At 38.2% G+C, this 19,687-nt stretch overlaps 1 protein-coding gene across 1 annotated transcript; it reads left to right on the top strand.

Moving 5' to 3' along the window:
- Positions 1-14,130: 14,130 nt before the first annotated feature.
- CFAP126 (cilia and flagella associated protein 126) lies at positions 14,131-19,076 on the top strand. Its single transcript, XM_082613755.1, has 5 exons — positions 14,131-14,761; positions 16,024-16,086; positions 16,290-16,370; positions 16,876-17,052; positions 17,441-19,076. The coding sequence occupies exons 1-5, from the start codon at positions 14,735-14,737 to the stop codon at positions 17,711-17,713; spliced, it is 621 nt and encodes a 206-aa protein (XP_082469881.1). The 5' UTR covers positions 14,131-14,734; the 3' UTR covers positions 17,714-19,076.
- Positions 19,077-19,687: the final 611 nt, after the last annotated feature.

Genomic DNA, 19,687 nt, shown 5'->3' with positions numbered 1-19,687 from the left:
TTTGATAATATCTTCTGTGAAACTATCTGGATCTGTTTTGTTTTGTGGGGTAACTCTAACCAGTTTCTCTAATTCTTTTATATTAAATGGTATGTTTTTACTCTGTCTCCACAGGGGTCAATTCTGTTAAATTGAGGTTTTATACAACATTATACATTTAATGTAGATTTTCAAACATATTTACATAGAATATTTAAAATTTTTTCTTTTCTGTGTCTCTTTCTTTCTAACATTATCTGTTTGTGCTGCCACAGGGGTCAATTCTGTTAAATTGAGGTTTTATACAACATTATACATTTAATGTAGATTTTCAAACATATTTACATAGAATATTTTAAAATTTTTCTTTTCTGTGTCTCTTTCTTTCTAACATTATCTATTTGTGCTGTCTTCCCCCACCCCGTTTGAGTAGTTTAGTTAAGAAGTTATCAATTTAATTTTTTCAAAGAAACAGTTTTGGATTTATTTATTTTAAAAGAGAATTTTAATTTCCAGTTTTAAAAGTTCTACTTTTTGTTGTCGTAGTTTTCAAACCCATTACCACTGCCTTTCTTTTTACTAACTTCTTTCCTTTGCTGACATTGGTTTGCCTATTTTTTTTCATTTAAAAAAACACTTTATTATGAAAATTTTCAAACATACATAGAAGTTGAATAGTGTAAATGAATTTGTATATATCCCTGTCCAGATTGAATATTTATCAATATATTGCCACAGTTGCTTCATCTATCCTTTTAAAAAAATTTTCCTGAAGTACTTTAAAGCAAACCTCAGACATCACAATCCTGAACTCTTCACTGTACATCTCTAAAAATAAGATCATTATCCACCTGTATCATCCATCATTATCCATCAGTACCATCCAATAGCCACTCCATATTCAGATTTCCCTAAATGTCTTTATACATTTAGTTAGAATCAGGATCCAGCAATATTCATACTGTGGTTAGTTGTTATATCTCTTTTAATTAAAAACAGTCCTCCTTTTTTTCCCCATGCCATTGTCTTGCTGAAGAGACAATCATTTCTCTGTTATTTTCTAGTTCCTTCCTTTGGCCACGTTCAGTTTGATATGATTGATGTCTTTTTTTTTTTTTAACATCTTGATTGGAGTATAATTGCTTTACAATGCTGTGTTAGTTTGCCTTGTTTTTTTTTCTCCCTAGTTTTTTGAGTCATAATGTTCATTTATATTTGCTTTTTAACTTCTATTCATTTAATATTAAATCTCTGATAGCTGTTTTAACTATTTTCCATAGACTCTTGTTTTCATTATTAATATTTTCGATTTGTTTTGCATTTCTCCTTTGACCCAGTAGTGGTTAACAGCAAGTTTTTAAATTTCCCATTTGGAAATTTAAATTGGAATTTATTGAGATTTTTTCTGTGGCCTAAGATGTGAATGTGCCACATTTTTGTGATATTTGTGAATCCTTTATATGCATTTGGGGGGGAAGAAAGCCATATCTCTATTATCAAGGTTCAGAGTTTAAAATATATTAAATCTATCTTATTTATTATGTTGTTTAGGTTGTCTATATCTGTACTAATTTCTTGTTCACTTTATCTCTCTAGATCTGATTTGTTAAAGTCTCCTATTATTAATGTGCTTCTATTTCTCCCATATTAGGTGTAATTCTTTCTCTTTTTTTAATTGTGGTAAAAATTTCTTTATCTCAAATCCTACAGCCTGTGGAACAAAAACCACATTCACAGAAAGATAAACAAGATGAAAAGGCAGAGGGCTGTGTACCAGATGAAGGAACAAGATAAAACCCCAGAAAAACAACTAAATGAAGTGGAGATAGGCAACCTTCCAGAAAAAGAATTCAGAATAATGATAGTGAGGATGATCCAGAACCTCGGAAAAAGAATGGAGGCAAAGATAGAGAAGATGCAAGAAATGTTTAACAAAGACCTAGAAGAATTAAAGAACAAACAGACAGAAATGAACAATACAATAACTGAAATGAAAAATAAACTACAAGTAATCAATAGCAGAATAACTGAGGCAGAAGAAGGGATAAGTGACCTGGAAGACAGAGTGGTGGAATTCACTGCTGCGGAACAGAATAAAGAAAAAAGAATGAAAAGAAATGAAGACAGCCTAAGAGACCTCTGGGACAACATTAAACACAACACCATTCACATTATGGGCTCCCAGAAGGAGAATAGAGAGAAAAAGGACCAGAGAAAATATTTGAAGAGATTATATTCAAAAACTTCCCTAACATGGGAAAGTAAATAGCCACCCAAGTCCAGGAAGCACAGAGAGTGCCATACAGGCTAAACCCAAGGAGAAACATGCTGAGACACATAGTAATCAAATTGGCAAAAATTAAAGACACAGAAAAATTATTGAATGCAGCGAGGAAAAAACAACAAATAACATACAAGGGAACTCCCATAAGGTTAACAGCTGATTTCTCAGCAGAAACTCTACAAGCCAGAAGGGAGTGGCATGACATATTTAAAGTGATGAAAGGGAAGAACCTACAACAAAGATTACTCTACCCAGCAAGGATCTCATTCAGAGCCGATGGAGAAATCTAAAGCTTTACAGACAAGCAAAAGCTCAGAGAATTCAGCACCACCAAACCAGCTCTACAACAAATGCTAAAGGAACTTTTCTAAGTGAGAAACACAAGAGAAGAAAAGGACCTACAAAAACAAACCCATAACAATTAAGAAAATGGTAATAGTAACATACATATCGATAATTACCTTAAACATGAATGGATTAAATGCTCCAACCAAAAGGCACAGGCTCGCTGAATGGATACAAAAACAAGACCCATATATATGCTGTCTACAAGAGACCCACTTCAGACTTAGGGACACATACAGACTGAAAATGAGGGGATGGAAAAAGATATTCCATGCAAATGGAAATCAAAAGAAAGCTGGAGTAACGATACTCATAGCAAATAAAATAGACTTTAAAATAAAGAATGTTACAAGAGACAAGAAAGGACAGTACATAATGATCAAGGGATCAATCCAAGAAGAAGACATAACAATTATAAATATATATGCACCCAACATAGGAGCACCTCAAAACATAAGGCAACTGCTAACAGCTATAAAAGAGGAAATCGACAGTAACACAATAATAGTGGGAGACTTTAACACCTCACTTACACTAATGGACAAATCATCCAAACAGAAAATTAATAAGGAAACACAAGCTTTAAATGACACAATAGACCAGATAGATTTAATTGATATTTATAGGACATTCCATCCAAAAACAGCAGATTACACTTTCTTCTCAAGTGCGCATGGAACATTCTCCAGGTTGGGTCACATCATGGGTCGCAAATCCAGCCTCAGTAAATTTAAGAAAATTGAAATCATATCAAGCATCTTTTCTGACCACAATGCTGTAAGATTAGAAATCAATTACAGGGAAAAGACTGTAAAAAACACAAACACATAGAGGCTAAACAATACATTACTAAATAACCAAGAGATCACTGAAGAAATCAGAGGAAATCAAAAAATACCTAGAGACAAATGACAATGAAAACACAACGATCCAAAACCAATGGAATGCAGCAAAAGCAGTTCCAAGAGGGAAGTTTATAGCAATACAAGCCTACCTCAAGAAACAAGAAAAATCCCAAATAAACAATCTAACCTTACACCTAAAGGGACTAGAGGAAGAAGAACAAACAAAACCCAAAGTTAGCAGAAGGAAAGAAATCATAAGGATCAGAGCAGAGGGCTTCACTGGTGGTGCAGTGGTTGGGAGTCCGCCTGCCAGTGCAGGAGGTGTGGGTTCGAGCCTTGGTCTGGGAGGATGCCACATGCTGTGGAGCAACTAGGCCTGTGCACCATGGCTGCTGGGCCTGCACTCTGGAGCCTGCAGTCCACAACTACTGAGCCCATGTGCCACAACTGCTAAAGCCTGTGAGCCTGGAGCCCATGCTCTGCAGTTGGAGGGGCCACTGCAGTGAGAAGCCCGCACACCATCACAAAGAGTGGGCCCTGCTCAGAGCAGCGAGAGAGGGACTGCCTGCAGCAATGAAGACCTAACACAGCCAAAAATAAATAAATAAGTTAATTAATTAATTAATTAATTAATTAATTATTTTTAAAAAAGATCAGAGCAGAAATAAATGAAATAGAAACAAAGAAAACAATAGCAAAGATCAATAAAACTAAAAGCTGGTTCTTTGAAAAGATAAACAAAATTGATAAACCTTTAGCCAGACTCATCAGGAAAAAGAGGGAGAGGACTCAAATCAATAAAATTAGAAATGAAAAAGGAGAAGTTACAACAGACACTGCAGAAATTCAAAGCATCCTAAGAGACTACTACAAGCAACTCTATGCCAATAAAATGGACAACCTGGAAGAAATGGACAAATTCTTAGAAAAGTATAACCTTCCAAGACTGAACCAGGAAGAAATAGAAAATATGAACAATCACAAGTAACGAAATTGAAACTGTGATTAAAAATCTTCCAACAAACAAAAGTCCATGACCAGATGGATTCACAGGTGAATTCTATCAAACATTTAGAGAAGAGCTAACACCCATCCTTCTCAAACTCTTCCAAAAAATTGTAGAGGAAGGAACACTCCTAAACTCATTCTATGAGGCCACCATCACCCTGATACCAAAAACCAGACAAAGATACTACAAAAAGAGAAAATTACAGACCAATATCACTGATGAACATAGATGCAAAAATCCTCAACAAAATAGTAGCAAACAGAATCCAACAACACATTAAAAGGATCATACACCATGATCAAGTGGGATTTATCCCAGGGATGCAAGGATTCTTCAATATAGGCAAATCAATCAATGTGATACACCATATTAACAAATTGAAGAAAAAAAACATATGATCATCTCAATAGATGCGTAAAAAGCTTTTGACAAAATTCAACATCCGTTTATGATAAAAACTCTCCAGAAAGTGGGCATAGAGGGAACCTACCTCAACAAAATAAAGGCCATATATGACAAAACCCACAGCAAACATCATTCTCAATGGTGAAAAACTGAAAGCATTTCCTCTAAGATCAGGAACAAGACAAGGATGTCCACTCTCACCACTATTATTCAACACAGTTCTGCAAGTCCTAGCCACGGCAATCAGAGAAAAAAAAGAAATGAAAGGATTACAAATTGGAAAAGAAGAAGTAAAACTGTCACTCTTTGCAGATGACATGATACTATACATAGAGAATCCTAAAGATGCCACCAGAAAACCACTAGAGCTAATCAATGAATCTGGTAAAGTTGCAGGATACAAAATTAATGCACAGAAATCTCTTGCATTCCTATACACTAATGATGAAAAATCTGAAAGAAAAATTAAGGAAACACTCCCATTTACCGTTTCAACAAAAAGAATAAAATACCTAGGAATAAACCTACCTAGGGAGACAAAAGACCTGTATGCAGAATACTGTAAGACACTGATGAAAGAAATTAAAGATTATACAAACAGATGGAGAGATATACCACGTTCTTGGATTGGAAGAAGCAATATTGTGAAAATGACTATACTACCCAAAGCAATCTACAGATTCAATGCAATCCCTATCAAATTACCAATGGCATTTTTTACAGAACTAGAACAAAAAGTCTTAAAATTTGTATGGAAACACAAAAGACCCCGAATAGCCAAAGCAGTTTTGAGGGAAAAAAAGTTGGAACTGGAGGAATCAGACTCCCTGACTTCAGACTATACTACAAATCTACAGTAACCAAGACAATATGGTACTGGCACAAAAACAGAAATATAGATCAATGGAACAGGATAGAAAGCCCAGAGATAAACCCACACACTTATGGTCAACTAATCTATGACAAAGGAGGCAAGGATATACAATGGAGAAAAGACGGTCTCTTCAATAAGTGGTTCTGGGAAAACTGGACAGCTACATGTAAAAGAATGAAATTAGAACACTCCCTAACACCATACACAAAAATAAACTCAAAATGGATTAGAGACCTAAATGTTAAGACTGGACACTATAAAACTCTTGGAGGAAAATATAGGAAGAAAATTCTTTGACATAAATCACAGCAATATCTTTTTTGACCAGCCTCCTAGAGTAAAAACAAAAATAAACAAGTGACAAAATAAAAATAAACAAGTGGGACCTAATGAAAATTAAAAGCTTTTGCACAGCAAAGGAAACTATAAACAAGATAAAAAGACAACCCTCAGAATGGGAGAAAATATTTGCAAACGAATCAATGGACAAAGGATTAATCTCCAAAATATATAAACAGCTCACGCAGCTCAATATTAAAAAACAAACAACCCAATCCAAAAATGAGCAGAAGACCTAAACAGACATTTCTCGAAAGAAGACATACAGATGGACAAGAAGCACATGAAAAGCTGCTCAACATCACTAATTATTAGAGAAATGCAAATCAAAACTACAATGTGGCATCACCTCACACCTGTTAGAATGGGCTTCATCAGAAAATCTACAAACAACAAATGCTGGAGAGGGTGTGGAGAAAAGGGAACCCTCTTGCACTGTTGGTGGGAAGGTAAATTGATACAGCCACTATGGAGAACAGTATGGAGGTTCCTTAAAAAACTAAAAATAGAATTACCATATGATCCAGCAATCCCACTACTGGGCATATACCCAGAGAAAACCATAATTCAAAAAGACACATGCACCCCAATATTCATTGCAGCACTATTTACAATAGCCAGGACACGGAAGCAACCTAAATGCCCATTGACAGATGAATGGATAAAGAAGATGTGGTACAGATATACAACGGAGTATTACTCAGCCATAAAAAGGAACGAAATTGGGTCATTTGTAGAGACGTGGATGAATCTAGAGACTGTCATACAGAGTGAAGTAAGTCAGAAAGAAAAAAACAAATATCGTATATTAACGCATATCTGTGCAACCTAGAAAAATCGTACAGATGAACGGGTTTGCAGGGCAGAAACTGAGAACACAGACGTAAAGAACAAACATATGGACACCAAGAGAGGCAAGCTGCCAGGGGGAGGGGATGGTGGAATGAATTGGGAGATTGGGATTGACATATATACACTAATATGTTTAAAATGGATAACTAATAAGAACTTTCTGTATAAATAAATTAATTTTAAAAATTCTTTATCTCTTTTAAACCATTTTAGTCAGAATTCTACTTTCTTGGATAATTACAATTGCAACCCCTGCTTTAATTTAAGAAAATAATTCTGGTACTTTTTTAGTCATTTATTATTAGGCTTCCTGAATCTCTTCAATTTAGATATATTTCTTTTATACAGCATAGTGTTGGAATTTGCTTTTGTAGTCAATGTGAAAATCATTTTAACACGTGTGGTAAGCCCATTTATATATTTGTTGATTCAATCAATATTTCTGGCCTTAGAGCTGCCTTACTGATTTTTTTTTTTTTTTTTTTTTATTGCGCGGTATGCGGGCCTCTCACTGTTGTGGCCTCTCCCGTTGCGGAGCACAGGCTCCGGACGCGCAGGCTCACCGGCCATGGCTCACGGGCCTAGCCGCTCCGCGACATGTGGGATCTTTCCGGACCGGGGCATGAACCCGCGTCCCCTGCATCGGCAGGCGGACTCTCAACCACTGCGCCACCAGGGAAGCCCTGCCTTACTGTTTTAAGTTACATATTTTTTTAATATATGTAGGTCTCTTACCATGTGATCTATTTCATATGCTTCCTCCTCTCCCCACCCCCCACTTTTTTTAACATACCTTCTGGTACTTAAAAGAGTTTGTATTTTTGTTCTAATGGTTAACTTTATCCTAATACTTTTATACAATACATAAGTTCTGTCTCTTTTTTGCTATTGTCTATATGAGCACGTGAGATGATAGAAAATACATATATTGGTCTCTGCCCCTTGTTCCTGGCACAGAGCTCCTGAAACTCTTGTAAATACCTAAGTGATAAAAGCACTAGGAACATCTTTTGTGCTAACATTTGGTCTTTGACCCTGGTTCCTGACACAGTGCTTGGAATTTCCTGGGTGATAGGGGTGGGGGTGTCTTTTGTTCTAGTGAGGTGATTATTGTGGGCTCCTGGGTGGAAGCTGGTCACCAGAAAGACCAAGTCATGATTAGAAGCTTAGACTTCAACCCCATCCCCCATTCTCTGGAGAGGGGAGAGGGGCTAGAAATGGAATTAACAATCAATCAGGCCTATGTGATGAAGCCTCCAGAAAAATCCCAGTAAGATAGGGTTTGGAGAGCGTCCAGGGAGAGTGGCAGACCCAGAGAGGACATGGGAGCTCCACGCCCCTTCCCACATACCTTCCCTAAACATCTCTTCTATCTGGATGTTCATCAGTATTCTTTATCATACCCTCACAGATATCCTCAAGTATTTTGTTGAGTTCTGTGAGGCATTCTAGCCATTCTAGCAAATTAATTAAACTCAAGGAGGGGGTCATGGGAACCTCTGACTTACAGCTGATTGATCAGAAGCACAAGTAACAACCTGGACATGTAATTGGCATCTGAAGGGAAGGAAGGCAGGCGGTCTTGTGGGACTGAGCCCTTAACCTGTGGGATCTGATGCTACTCCAGGTAGATAGAATTGAGCTAAATTATTGAGCTAAATTGAGCTAAATTATAGAACACCCAGCTGGTGTCATGGAATTCCTTGATGTGGGGAAAACCCCCTTGTCTGGTGTCAGAAGTTTGTTAATGAGATAGTAGTGTGAGAGTAAAGGAGAAACACAGGACTGGAGTTTTTCCTAATATAGAGCAACACTGAAACTATCTAGGAATCTCTTAATCAGTCACTCCCCCCACCAGCCCCCATTGCTTTCCCCTAGCACCTAACTATGATAATCAGGGCTTATTCTATTGATACTTCTCTATTGATACTTCTCACATACTACCTAATCTACCTCACATATTTAATCTCTCATTGTTAGCTGTACTATATTTACAGGGTTGCCAAGAAATCTGGAAACATAAATGAATACATATTAATGGTTTGTTGGTATTATATTTCAATACAGAACAAAATAGTATCTTTTCCCAGACTTTATGGCCACTGTGTATATCGTCAAAGCACATAGCTATCACATAACTACACTATTTCCATTAGAACCATCCTTTATTCTTGGTTATTCAAGTAATCATAAATTTAATTCTCTCCACTAGTGAGAGATACTGATGTCTCCTCAGTCATTGTGGTTGTCTACAGCTTGTTCTCTAGATTCCTCAGGAAGTGTTCTTATCCACAATATTCTTCTTTTATGGGGTATGGGAGGGGAGACGTAATAGCAGTCTCCAATAGAGGGAGCCTTAGGTTCCTCAAAGGAAAGAAAATATGACAAAAAATGTGTAATATATAGAGAAATTTTGAAATAGTGTCTATATTTGCAGCCATCCATTTCTTCAGTGCTTACTGTGTACAGAACTGTCTTCAGTTCCTATAAAGGAATATATAGAAAACAGGGGGGTGTAAATAGTTCAAAGTTGGTCCAGTAGCTTGGTTGGATAAGATCCTGTTAGCTCAGGAAAACAGGCAAAAGCCAGGTCTCCAATCCAAGACCCACTACCACCTGCCAGAGTGAACTAGCATGCAGGGTACTTTGGAACTATCTGGAAGAAAACTTGGAGAGCTGTTGGTCAAACTATGTAATAGATGAGATGCTCAAGTTTTTACTAATGAGGTTACTAATGATTTTTCTGGTTTTAAAATTGCCATGGGGGGGGTGAATTCCCTGGCGGTCAAGTGGTTAGGACTCTGCGCTTTCACTGCCGAGGGCCTGGGTTCATTCCCTGGTCGGGGAACTAAGATCCTGCAAGCTGTGTGGTGAAAAAGAAAAGAAAAGCTGCCATGGGAAGAAAAGTACATTGAAAGTTCAGGTTGCTAACTTTTGGCTATTATAAATTAGAAATCACTAAATGAGGTAGTTTACCTAACAACGCAAATTTTTGAGGGAGAAGTTGCTGTGAATCTCTTTAATGTATGGGAAGAGATGTGGGATAAAAGCTAACTTGGAGATCTCATCAATCTATCAAGGCTTCAAGTTCTGCCAGAGAACTCTTGATACGTGGCTGGAGGGGATATAACCTCTAGAAGGCAATTTGTTAGTATCTATCAAACTGCACATATCCTTTGACTTCACAATTTCATTTCTATAAATTTATCTTACAAATATACTCACACAATGCAAAACAACACATGTAGAAAGTTATTCATTGCTGCACTGTGATAGCAAAAGTTTAAAAACAAACTAAATGTTCAACAATAGGGAACTGATTATAATACATCATTAATGTATACTATGCAGCTATAAAAAAAAGCAAGGAAGCTCTTTATGCACTAATATTTAATGATTTTCAAAATATATTTTTTAATCTTAAAATGATAGTAGTATGTTATGCTATAATTTGTGTAAAATGTAATGGTGATGAATAAAATATATATTTCTATTTATTATATCTATTCTTAAATATGCACAAAACCTTGGAAAACTACAGAAAAAAACTGATAACTGATTGTGGGAATGTTATTACCTATTTTTTAAAAGAAGATCCACTGGTTCAAAGCAAAAGCTTTACCTTCTATGGTCTCTCTCCACTTAAACTGACCAGCACTCTTTTTGTTCTTCCCATTCCCTCCTATTGTATTAGTAAGACTCTTACTAGGTTGCAAGAAAGGCACAAGCCCAAGTAATCTCACGATGGTGGCTGTCAGTGAGGAAGCAATCATACTGGCTGACTTGCAGAGAAATAAGAACAAGGCATTGCAGAGAACAATGAGATGGAGAAAAAAAAAATCCCTCTTCTTGATCATGTTCTATCTTCCAGATTCTAGTACCCTTTAAGGCCCAAACTATACTTCCTACTTTTGGAATCCGTTATAAATATCCCGTAACTTTAAAATAAATTTCCCCCTTTTCTGTTTCAGGTAAACTGAATAGGTACTTCTTTTTACTGGGCAGTCTTGAGCTAATACTAATGCTAAAATTATTGAACACTCACTATGCATCACGTACCCTACTAGGCATGTTACATATGTTTAATTCTCAAAATTCAGATTATCCTCATTTCACACCATAAGGGTTCTCAGACCCAGAAAGACCAAGTAACTTGTCCAAGGTCACACATTTAGGCAGAGCCAGAATTTAATCCAGGCAATCTGACTCCAGTGCTCAGGTTGGTAGTTGCCCTCAGGTAGTTTATACACTTCCTATAGACACAAAGTAAACTTGTAGTCCAATGGCAGATGATCTCAACCCAAATAAAAGATTTCCTAATGGTCTAATTTCAGGTATCAAAGAACCGAATCAAATGATGAAAATATAGTGAGGCATATTTTTTGAGTGGGGCCTTTATGAGCCCTTCCAACTTTGAAAGAGTTAAATCTGGTTCAATGAACGAACAACAGCTATACCTAAAGTCAACCAGTCAATCTGAAGAAAGGCTAAAATTCAATACAATTTTATTAGAAGCTTGAAATTGCCTGTTACTATTTATATTACAATTTCCTAGTGTCTGTGAAATTCTAATTGGAGAATTCACACAGGACCCAGCCAGGATTAAACCATGGATTTTAAAAAGACACAAATAACCTAAAATGGTCACCTCTCCCTGCAGAACAATGGGTTAGAGGATCCAGAAACAGACCCAAATATATTAGGGAATACAATAAAGGTGGCAATTCAAATCAGTAGGGAAAAGATGGCTTATTCAACAAATGATGCCAAGACAACTAGTTAGGTATCTGGAGATTGACCTCAGTTTAGTCACCAAAATAAATTCCAACAGAATAAAAATTTAAATATAAAAACTGAAACCAGGGGTGAATTATTTTTTAAATATTGGAATTTACAAAAAGCCTTCAAAGCATAAGATCCAGAAGTACAGAAAGAAAGAGTGATAAGTTTGACTACATAAATTTAAATGACAAACTGGGGGAAAATGTTTGCAACATAACTGACAAAAGGGCTGATTTCCTTAATACATAAAGTTCAAATAGATTAATAAAAGTGATCAACAGCTCAATAACAAATGGTAAAAAACATGAAAGGCTATTTTCAGGGGAAAAAAGAAATAAAACATATAAACATAAGGAAAAAACCTTGTAATTAAAGAAAGTTTAAAACAAGGATACACCATGTTTCACCTACAGCTTAAGAAGCAATACAGTGTAATGGTTAAAACTGATCACTCTAGAGTCAGAATACTTGGGATTAAATTCTGGTTCTACTCCTTACTGTGCATGCCCCAGTTTCCTAGGCTGGGGTTCTTGTGAGAACCAAATGAGAAAATATAATAAAAAGCAATTAGGACTGTGCCTGGCATATAGTAACTACATTAGTTTTTATTATTATATTGACAAAAACAGGAAAAACATTGGTAAGGGAGTGGAGAACTAAGCACTCTCATACACTGTTGGCAGATGTATAAACTGGTACAATGTCTTTAAGTGGCAATTTGACATTGTCTACTAATGTTTAAATTCATAAACTCTTTGACTTTACACTTCACTTTTAGAAATGTATCCCACTAATCACATATGTTCCTAAAGATATATATATTTCTCTCTATATATCTTTATGTTCATAAAGATATATATGTACATACAGATTTTCATTGCAGCAATGTATGTAACAGCAAAAGACTGGAAATAACCTAAATGGTCATCCAAATGAGACTAAATAAATGCATGATGGTACACCCTAAAATGAAATAATATACTATCATGAAAAAAAAAATCCCCAAGATAGTCAAAAAAGCAAATCACAAAACAGTGTGAACGGCTTGCTCCCATTAATCTTAGAATGTATAGAATATTTCTGGAAGGAGACACAAGAAAATAATAACAGTAGTTGCCTCTGAGGAGCAAGACTGGGAGTTGAAGTCAAATGGAGATTTGCTTTTCATTAAATACCTTTGCGTAAAAGTGAAATTTTTTTTCCCATGTACACTTTTTTCAATTAAACAAAAACTAGTTAATTAAAAAAAATAAGATTGAAGCCATCATATAACATCATATCTCTATCAGAAAAGCAAACCAGCTAAAGACAGAAGTTCCAAGAGAAATGATGCTTGCTTAAATATCACTGTGGCTTTAGGAACCAAAATGTTATCACTCTAGAGAGTAATGAGAACCACAGGGACTAAGCACATGAGTCCCCTTTCCAGACCTCACATAAGCACATCTGTTAACTGCCAGAGTCTGTAAAACAAAAGCTGTTTTTACCTCCATCTCTAGAAGTGTAGGAGTGTTCTTGTACTTGGTGTGTTGGTTGGGATGAGGACTTTGGAAGAAGGAAGGGAGAAGGGATTGACAATCATCCGTTAAAATGCTCTCCTGGTTCTCAATGAGCTATTTCTTTGGACAACTTATTTCTTAGTTTTTTCCTTTCATTTTAATACCTTATGTATAAACTTTATAATTCAGAAAACACAATTCCACTTTCTCCCTAACAACCCAGTAGATGGTTCTGATAATACCATTTTAGATTAGTCTCAGAGAGGTATCCTAGTCCAACAAATATTAGGTTTGTGTCATAGCACCACCACTTAATTTTCTAAATCTGATGCTTTCCACACTACAGCTTTCTTTCATCATCCCTGCTCAATCTCCTGGCACCAGCTCCTGATTTCACCTCATCCCAGCCAACATCAAGCACCTTTGTTTATAGGCTCTGTGATTCTAGAGAGCGATGGAAGAGACAGGAGTCATTTAAGGACTAAGGATATGTTTTTCTTTCTGGGGACAAATCTGAATCAGCTGCTTTAAAAAACATCATTCCTGGATTTCCCTAGTGGTGCAGTGGTTAAGAATCCGCCTGCTAATGCAGGGGACACGGGTTCGAGCCCTGGTCTGGGAAGATCCCACATGCCGCAGAGCAACTAAGCTCGTGCGCCACAACTACTGAGCCTGTGCTCTAAGAGAGCCCATGAGCCACAACTACTAAATCCCACACGCCTAGAGCCCGTGCTCTGCAACAAGAGAAGCCATCACAGTGAGAAGCCCACGCACTGCAACGAAGAGTAGCCCCCGCTCGCCGCAACTAGAGAAAGCCCGCACGCAGCAACAAAGACCCAACGCAGCCAAAAATAAATAAATTAATTAATTTTTTAAATAAATAAATAAATAAATAAATAAAAACATCATTCCTTTGTTATTCTGAGAAAATGAAGTAGTGGACCCTGTAAACAGGGTCTTGGCAGTACTGAGTACCTACCATGGTATGACATTATCTAGATACTTTATTCACCTCACCTCATTTATGCTGTAATTGTTCTATTATTTCCACAATACAAATGATTATAGAAATTCAGTGAAGGGATGTCAGTTGTTTAATGCCATACAGCTCCTATGTTCCTGTGTTGAGTAAGGACTCAAACCCCAGTGTCTGGCTCTAAAGTCTATGGTACATTACACCACACTGCCCAATGAACAGAGCTCTTGGGGCTCCATGGTTTGTTATGGTGGTTAAAGACCCCAGTCAAAGACAACCTGGAAGTTCTTAAGCAGGGGAAGTTATGCTAGAAAAAAGTCTGGGCCACTATTCAACCAATTTTCTCACATTTATTTACTCTGTCCCTCACATCTCTAAGATGAAAATGAACCTAAGTTTCAGGGGAAAAGATTGGGGGCAGTGTCAGCCAAGAAAGTGATTAACAAGAAGGAAAAGGCAGCCCCTGCTAATTGAGAGGTAGTCGAGATGGTCTGCCTTCTTGCAGTTGCCAGGCAACACAGGTAAACAGAGGAAGTGGCAGGATCATGGCCACTAACTACAGTGCCAACCAAGTAAGTACTCTTTTCCATTTCTTTAACGTTTAATTTTGCCTTCCTGATTCCACCTTTGGTCTGACCCCTCCCGTAGGATTCTGATGACTGAATATATAGCTGAGAATGGGGTGAGATAGTATTTTTTTACCTCCTCAGCTCCTCAGGGGAGGGAGAGCCCAAGGACAAATAATAGGTATCTCTGGGTTAAGTTTGTAGGCCCTAACCCAGAGGTCAGCAAACTTTTTCTGAAAAGGGCCAGAGAGTAAATATTTTAGGCTTTGTGGGTCAAGTGACAAAATCAGAGATATTATATAGGTATGAGAGAAAACACTTTTCCATAAAATTTTGACAAAATTCAAAATACAATAACTGAGTGCAATTTTTTGTAATATTAATGAAAAGCATGAAATTCTTATAGGATGAGAAAATATTTCACTTAATTGGGGTACAAAGTTAAGTGTTCCCCTTTATCAAATCAAGTGCAAATGTTCATCTATAAAAACGATTCTTAGCTTTCTCAGGCCATCCCAAAACAGACAGGAGGATGGATTTGGCCCAGGCCAGAGTTTGCTGACCGCTGGTCTAGACCAGCACTGCAATAAAAAGATAATGTGAGTCACAAATGTAACTAAATTTTCTAGTAGCTACATGAAAAAAATTAAAAAGAAATAAAATTAATTTTAATAATATAATTTAGCCCAGTTACGTCCAAAATATTATTTCCAACACTTAATCAATATTTTAAGTTATAATCAGATGTTTCATTCATTTTTGTACTAAGTCTTCAAAATCCATTGTATTTTATATAGTTGACCCTTGAACAAGGCAGGGATTAGGGTACAGATCCCCACACAGTTGAAAATCTACATATAACTTTACAGTCGGCCCTCCATAACCAAGGTTCCACATCCACAGATTCAACCAACTATTGATCATGTAGTACTGTAATACATATTTATTGAAAAGTACGTATTTATTTATTTATTGTAAGTTAACCTGCACAGTTCAAACCCATGTTGTTCAAGGGTTAACTGTACTTACAAAGCACCTCAATTTGGACTAGTCACATTTCCAACGCTCAATAGCCACATGTGGCTAGTGGCTCCATGTTGGACAGCACACAGATGAAACAAATCACATCCTCTCTAAAGTGAGTTAAAGCTTACTTAGCATGGTTGTTCATGCCTTCGGTCTTCAAATCTAAAGAACTGTGCCTAGCTATCATTTCCTGGGCTTGGGGCGTTTGAGTCTCATAGGCATTCTCCTCTTTTTCTCCACAGTATGAAAAAGCTTTCTCACCCAAGTATCTGCAGAACTGGTCTCTCCCCAAGCCAACAAAAGAGGTATTCCACGTTCAGCACACCACAATGCGTTTCTGGTTCTTCACGTCACACTCTATGTATTTCACTGGTACCTAAATTCTTTCAGCCTTCTTTGAATTCCCATATCCTCCTCTCCTTCAGTCCTTAATTCAAGCCCTTCAGATACTTTCTTCCACTTTTCCAGTCCATGTTCACAAGCACTTCTCTCCCCACCTCTACCCCAGAGGATTTCTTCCCATGAAGGCTACACTCAGATTATCGCCAATGATCGTGGTCATCTGTTGCCTTCAGTGCCCCATTCCAAGGTGAGATACTCATCTCCATTCTCTTCTTGAAAGGTAAAGAACTGAGGCACAGAACTGGAGGAACAGAGCAGGGAGACTTGCAATCTCCTGCAGCTACTATTTGGAAAATTAAAGTGCAATCTAATTCACATTGTAACTCGAATGCCCCCAAACTTCCAGCCAGCTTATCCAACAGAACAGGGTTGTGTTTAACACCCAGAATTCCTTAACCGATGAATGATCTGTATAAAATGAACACCTTCAGGTGATAACATTTATGCAGTGGGTACACTGTCAAACTTAACCTAAGGATGTGGAATTTAATTTAAGAGATAAGCGGATAAGAAAATTAGTGTAGCCTAAATGAGAGAGGGGGAAAAGGAAGAGTGGGGAAATTATGCTTTCATTCTTGTTTCATGACGATGCATTCCCAAAGGTAAAGGATGGAAATAAGACAAACGGCCCACCAATAGGTCAGTTACTGGGAGTGAGAAGCCCTGTTGAGGAATCTCATTTTTCCTTTCAGGCAAGTCCTTGGGGTTCCTTCATGGGCACCTGGCAAATGCCTCTGAAGGTACCTCCTGCTCGGGTGACCCTGACCTCCCGTACAGCTGCTGGTGCTGCCTCCCTTACCAAATGGATACAGAAAAATCCTGATTTACTCAAGGCCTCCAATGGGCTACATCCTGAAATCTTAGGCAAGGTATCTGTTCCTCCCATCTAACCTCAGTCCTGTTGTCTTCACTTCTTTTCAACCTCAAAAATGCCTAATGTTATACTACCACAATCCCAGCAGGGGGAACCTCTAACCAATTCTGTCTTACCCTTCTAGTCCTTAAACAACCTCTGCGGCCTGAAGGGATAAGCTAAGGGCATCTTATCCACACCCTCCCACTCACACCCCCTCCACACAGTACAAAATGAGCTGATCTCAAGGGGAAGTTAACAGTATCAAATTTAACTCTTCTTATTTGAAACCTGACCTTTTGTTCATGGAATGGGGAGAAAGGGATCTAGAATTCTGAGATGGATTGGGAATGATCTAGGCCTAACCTGAAACATAACTGTCTCTTCTATTCCACCCCTGACAGCCCCATGATCCAGATAGTCAGAAGAAACTTGGGAAGTCTATCACAAAGACTGTACAGCAAGCACCAAGTCCAACCATAATCCCAAGCTCCCCAGCATCAAATCTCAATTCCCCAGATCAACTCCAAAGTTCACACCCCTCTGAAGGTCACACTCCAGGTCCCCAAAGCCCACCCAACTCTCCAAAGAGTCTACCTGGAAGCCCATGTATGCTAGAACACTGTGCAGGTCCTAATTTAGCTGAGGTCCAGAAATGCAAACCTGGAACTCCATAAGGGACTAAGGGACCACACTGAGAAAACCTGTCTAGAGATTGAGTGATGTAAGCAAGACCCCCCAGTCAGGGAAATTATGGATGGGAATAAAGGCAAATTTGGAAAATAAACATTGTTTTTTGAATCTTTTACTGATTTGGATTTTTCCCTCCTGCTATGTTTGCCTCTTTTAACCCATAACTAGGAGAAGGGTTGGAGGAAATAGAGCAGGGAAAAGAACATGACAGTGGCTTGGGGGCAGAACACATTTTTACAAGGATTGAGTCATTTCCAGAAATGACCAACCAGGAGGAAGTTGGTCTGAATCACAGCAAAAGAAACCTCAAATATCCAGTCTGTCACCCCTACTCGCTCACTTTTCATCCTGAGCATGAACTACAACTTCAAAGTCAGAAGTACAATCATTTAGAGTAGAGTGTGTGTATGTGCATTTGGAGAAGGTGGGGAAGAAAAGGTACAGGAAGCCAGAGTAGAAGATACAATCCTTGTCTAACACTTCATTATCTGATGACAGAACACACAGGGACAACAAATTAGAAAGAGTTATAAAAGCAAAATTCAAGCAAAAATACAAATATAATTTGAAAACTGAAGATAAAGAAGTGATTAGGGACTTCCCTGGTGGTCCAGCGGATAAGACTCCGCACTCCCAATGCAGGGGACACGGGTTTGATCCCTGGTCAGGGAACTAAGATCTCACATTGCAATGCCGCATGCCACACAGCGCAGGCAAAAAAAAAAAAAAAGAAGTGATTAGAAGACAGAGAAGAGAAATAAAGGGAGACAACAAGTAGAAATTTAGGACAGAATAACATACATGATGACCACACTGCCACTCCCCCCACCCCAATCACCTGAATGATAAGAAGCCACCAGAAAAGTCCCGTATCTATTTCCCAGCCTCCAATTTCTGTTTATCATTATCCCCATTCTGCATCTTCCTGGAACTGGCTGTTAAATTTAATGCCCTTGCCAAACCTTTCCCAGTTCCAGTGCCCAATTGTTCCCTCATGAACACGTATGCCTAACTCCAAGGCCAAGTACAGAGGACATATGTATATGCTGGAGGAAGGCTACAAAGACTTCCCAGGTCCAGTGTAGCAAAAAGGGAGAAGTGATCATCACTTAAAGCCAAAGACTACTTGGGAGCTGGGATGAAGACTCTTGAGGCAACTAAGTAAGGTCTTCCTCTCCAACTGACACCAATTACAGCCACTGTTACTTCTCTCCAACCCACAGCTTTAACTGGTTGGCTAAAAACTCAGAGTGGGGCTTCCCTGGTGGCGCAGTGGTTGAGAGTCCGCCTGCCGATGCAGGGGACATGGGTTCGTGTCCCGTTCTGGGAAGATCCCACAAGCTGCGGAGCGGCTGGGCCCGTGAGCCATGGCCACTGAGCCTGCACGTCTGGAGCCTGTGCTCCACAACGGGAGAGGCCACAACAGTGAGAGGCCTGCATACCGCAAAAAAAAAACAAAACTCAGAGTGACAGACAAGATAGATCTGTCACCCCAGAGTTTCCAAAGACTATCAAAACAGCACTCCTGTCAAGGCAGTTAGGGACCAAAAAGCCTGGCCTACATGGATTATAAAAAGTAGCATGTTTTCCCATTAAACTATAAATGTTTGCCAGGTTTCCAACAATCTCTCCTTTCTTACCTCTACTCTCCTTTCTCCCCAAATGGACATACTTAGTTCATATTCATAGTCCCTTGGCTGTCCCTTCCATTGTTCCACTGGATCATAATTTGCTGAACTGTACCTTAAGGCTTATAATAATCAGTTCTCAGTGGGATTTTGGAGCCTGTAATAACCAAAAAGCTCTCCACATGCTTAACTTCCTCTCTCTTGCTCCCTCCTTCTCTGAGGTTCCAGCAAGATGTTAAATCCCTGGCTACTTGCATTTGATTCCCTGACAATTTTTTCAGTGGTCACTTGTAGGACAAACTGTTTCCCTCCTGAGAAAGGTCAGATTGG

The sequence above is a fragment of the Mesoplodon mirus genome (genome assembly GCF_964341445.2).
Source record: "Mesoplodon mirus genome assembly, chromosome: 3".
Classification (NCBI taxonomy): domain Eukaryota; kingdom Metazoa; phylum Chordata; class Mammalia; order Artiodactyla; family Ziphiidae; genus Mesoplodon; species Mesoplodon mirus.
The sequence above is the reverse complement of the archived record's forward strand: the minus strand, read 5'-3'. Positions and strand labels throughout refer to the sequence as shown.

What these genes read in the sequence shown, in the direction of transcription:
- CFAP126 (XM_082613755.1), top strand. Translation starts at nt 14,735, where the DNA reads ATGGCCACTAACTACAGTGCCAACCAA. An exon ending in CTTCAGTGCCCCATTCCAAG is followed by an intron (nt 16,371 to 16,875) that starts GTGAGATACTCA and finishes TTTTCCTTTCAG; the next exon opens with GCAAGTCCTTGGGGTTCCTT. An exon ending in ATCCTGAAATCTTAGGCAAG is followed by an intron (nt 17,053 to 17,440) that starts GTATCTGTTCCT and finishes CACCCCTGACAG; the next exon opens with CCCCATGATCCAGATAGTCA.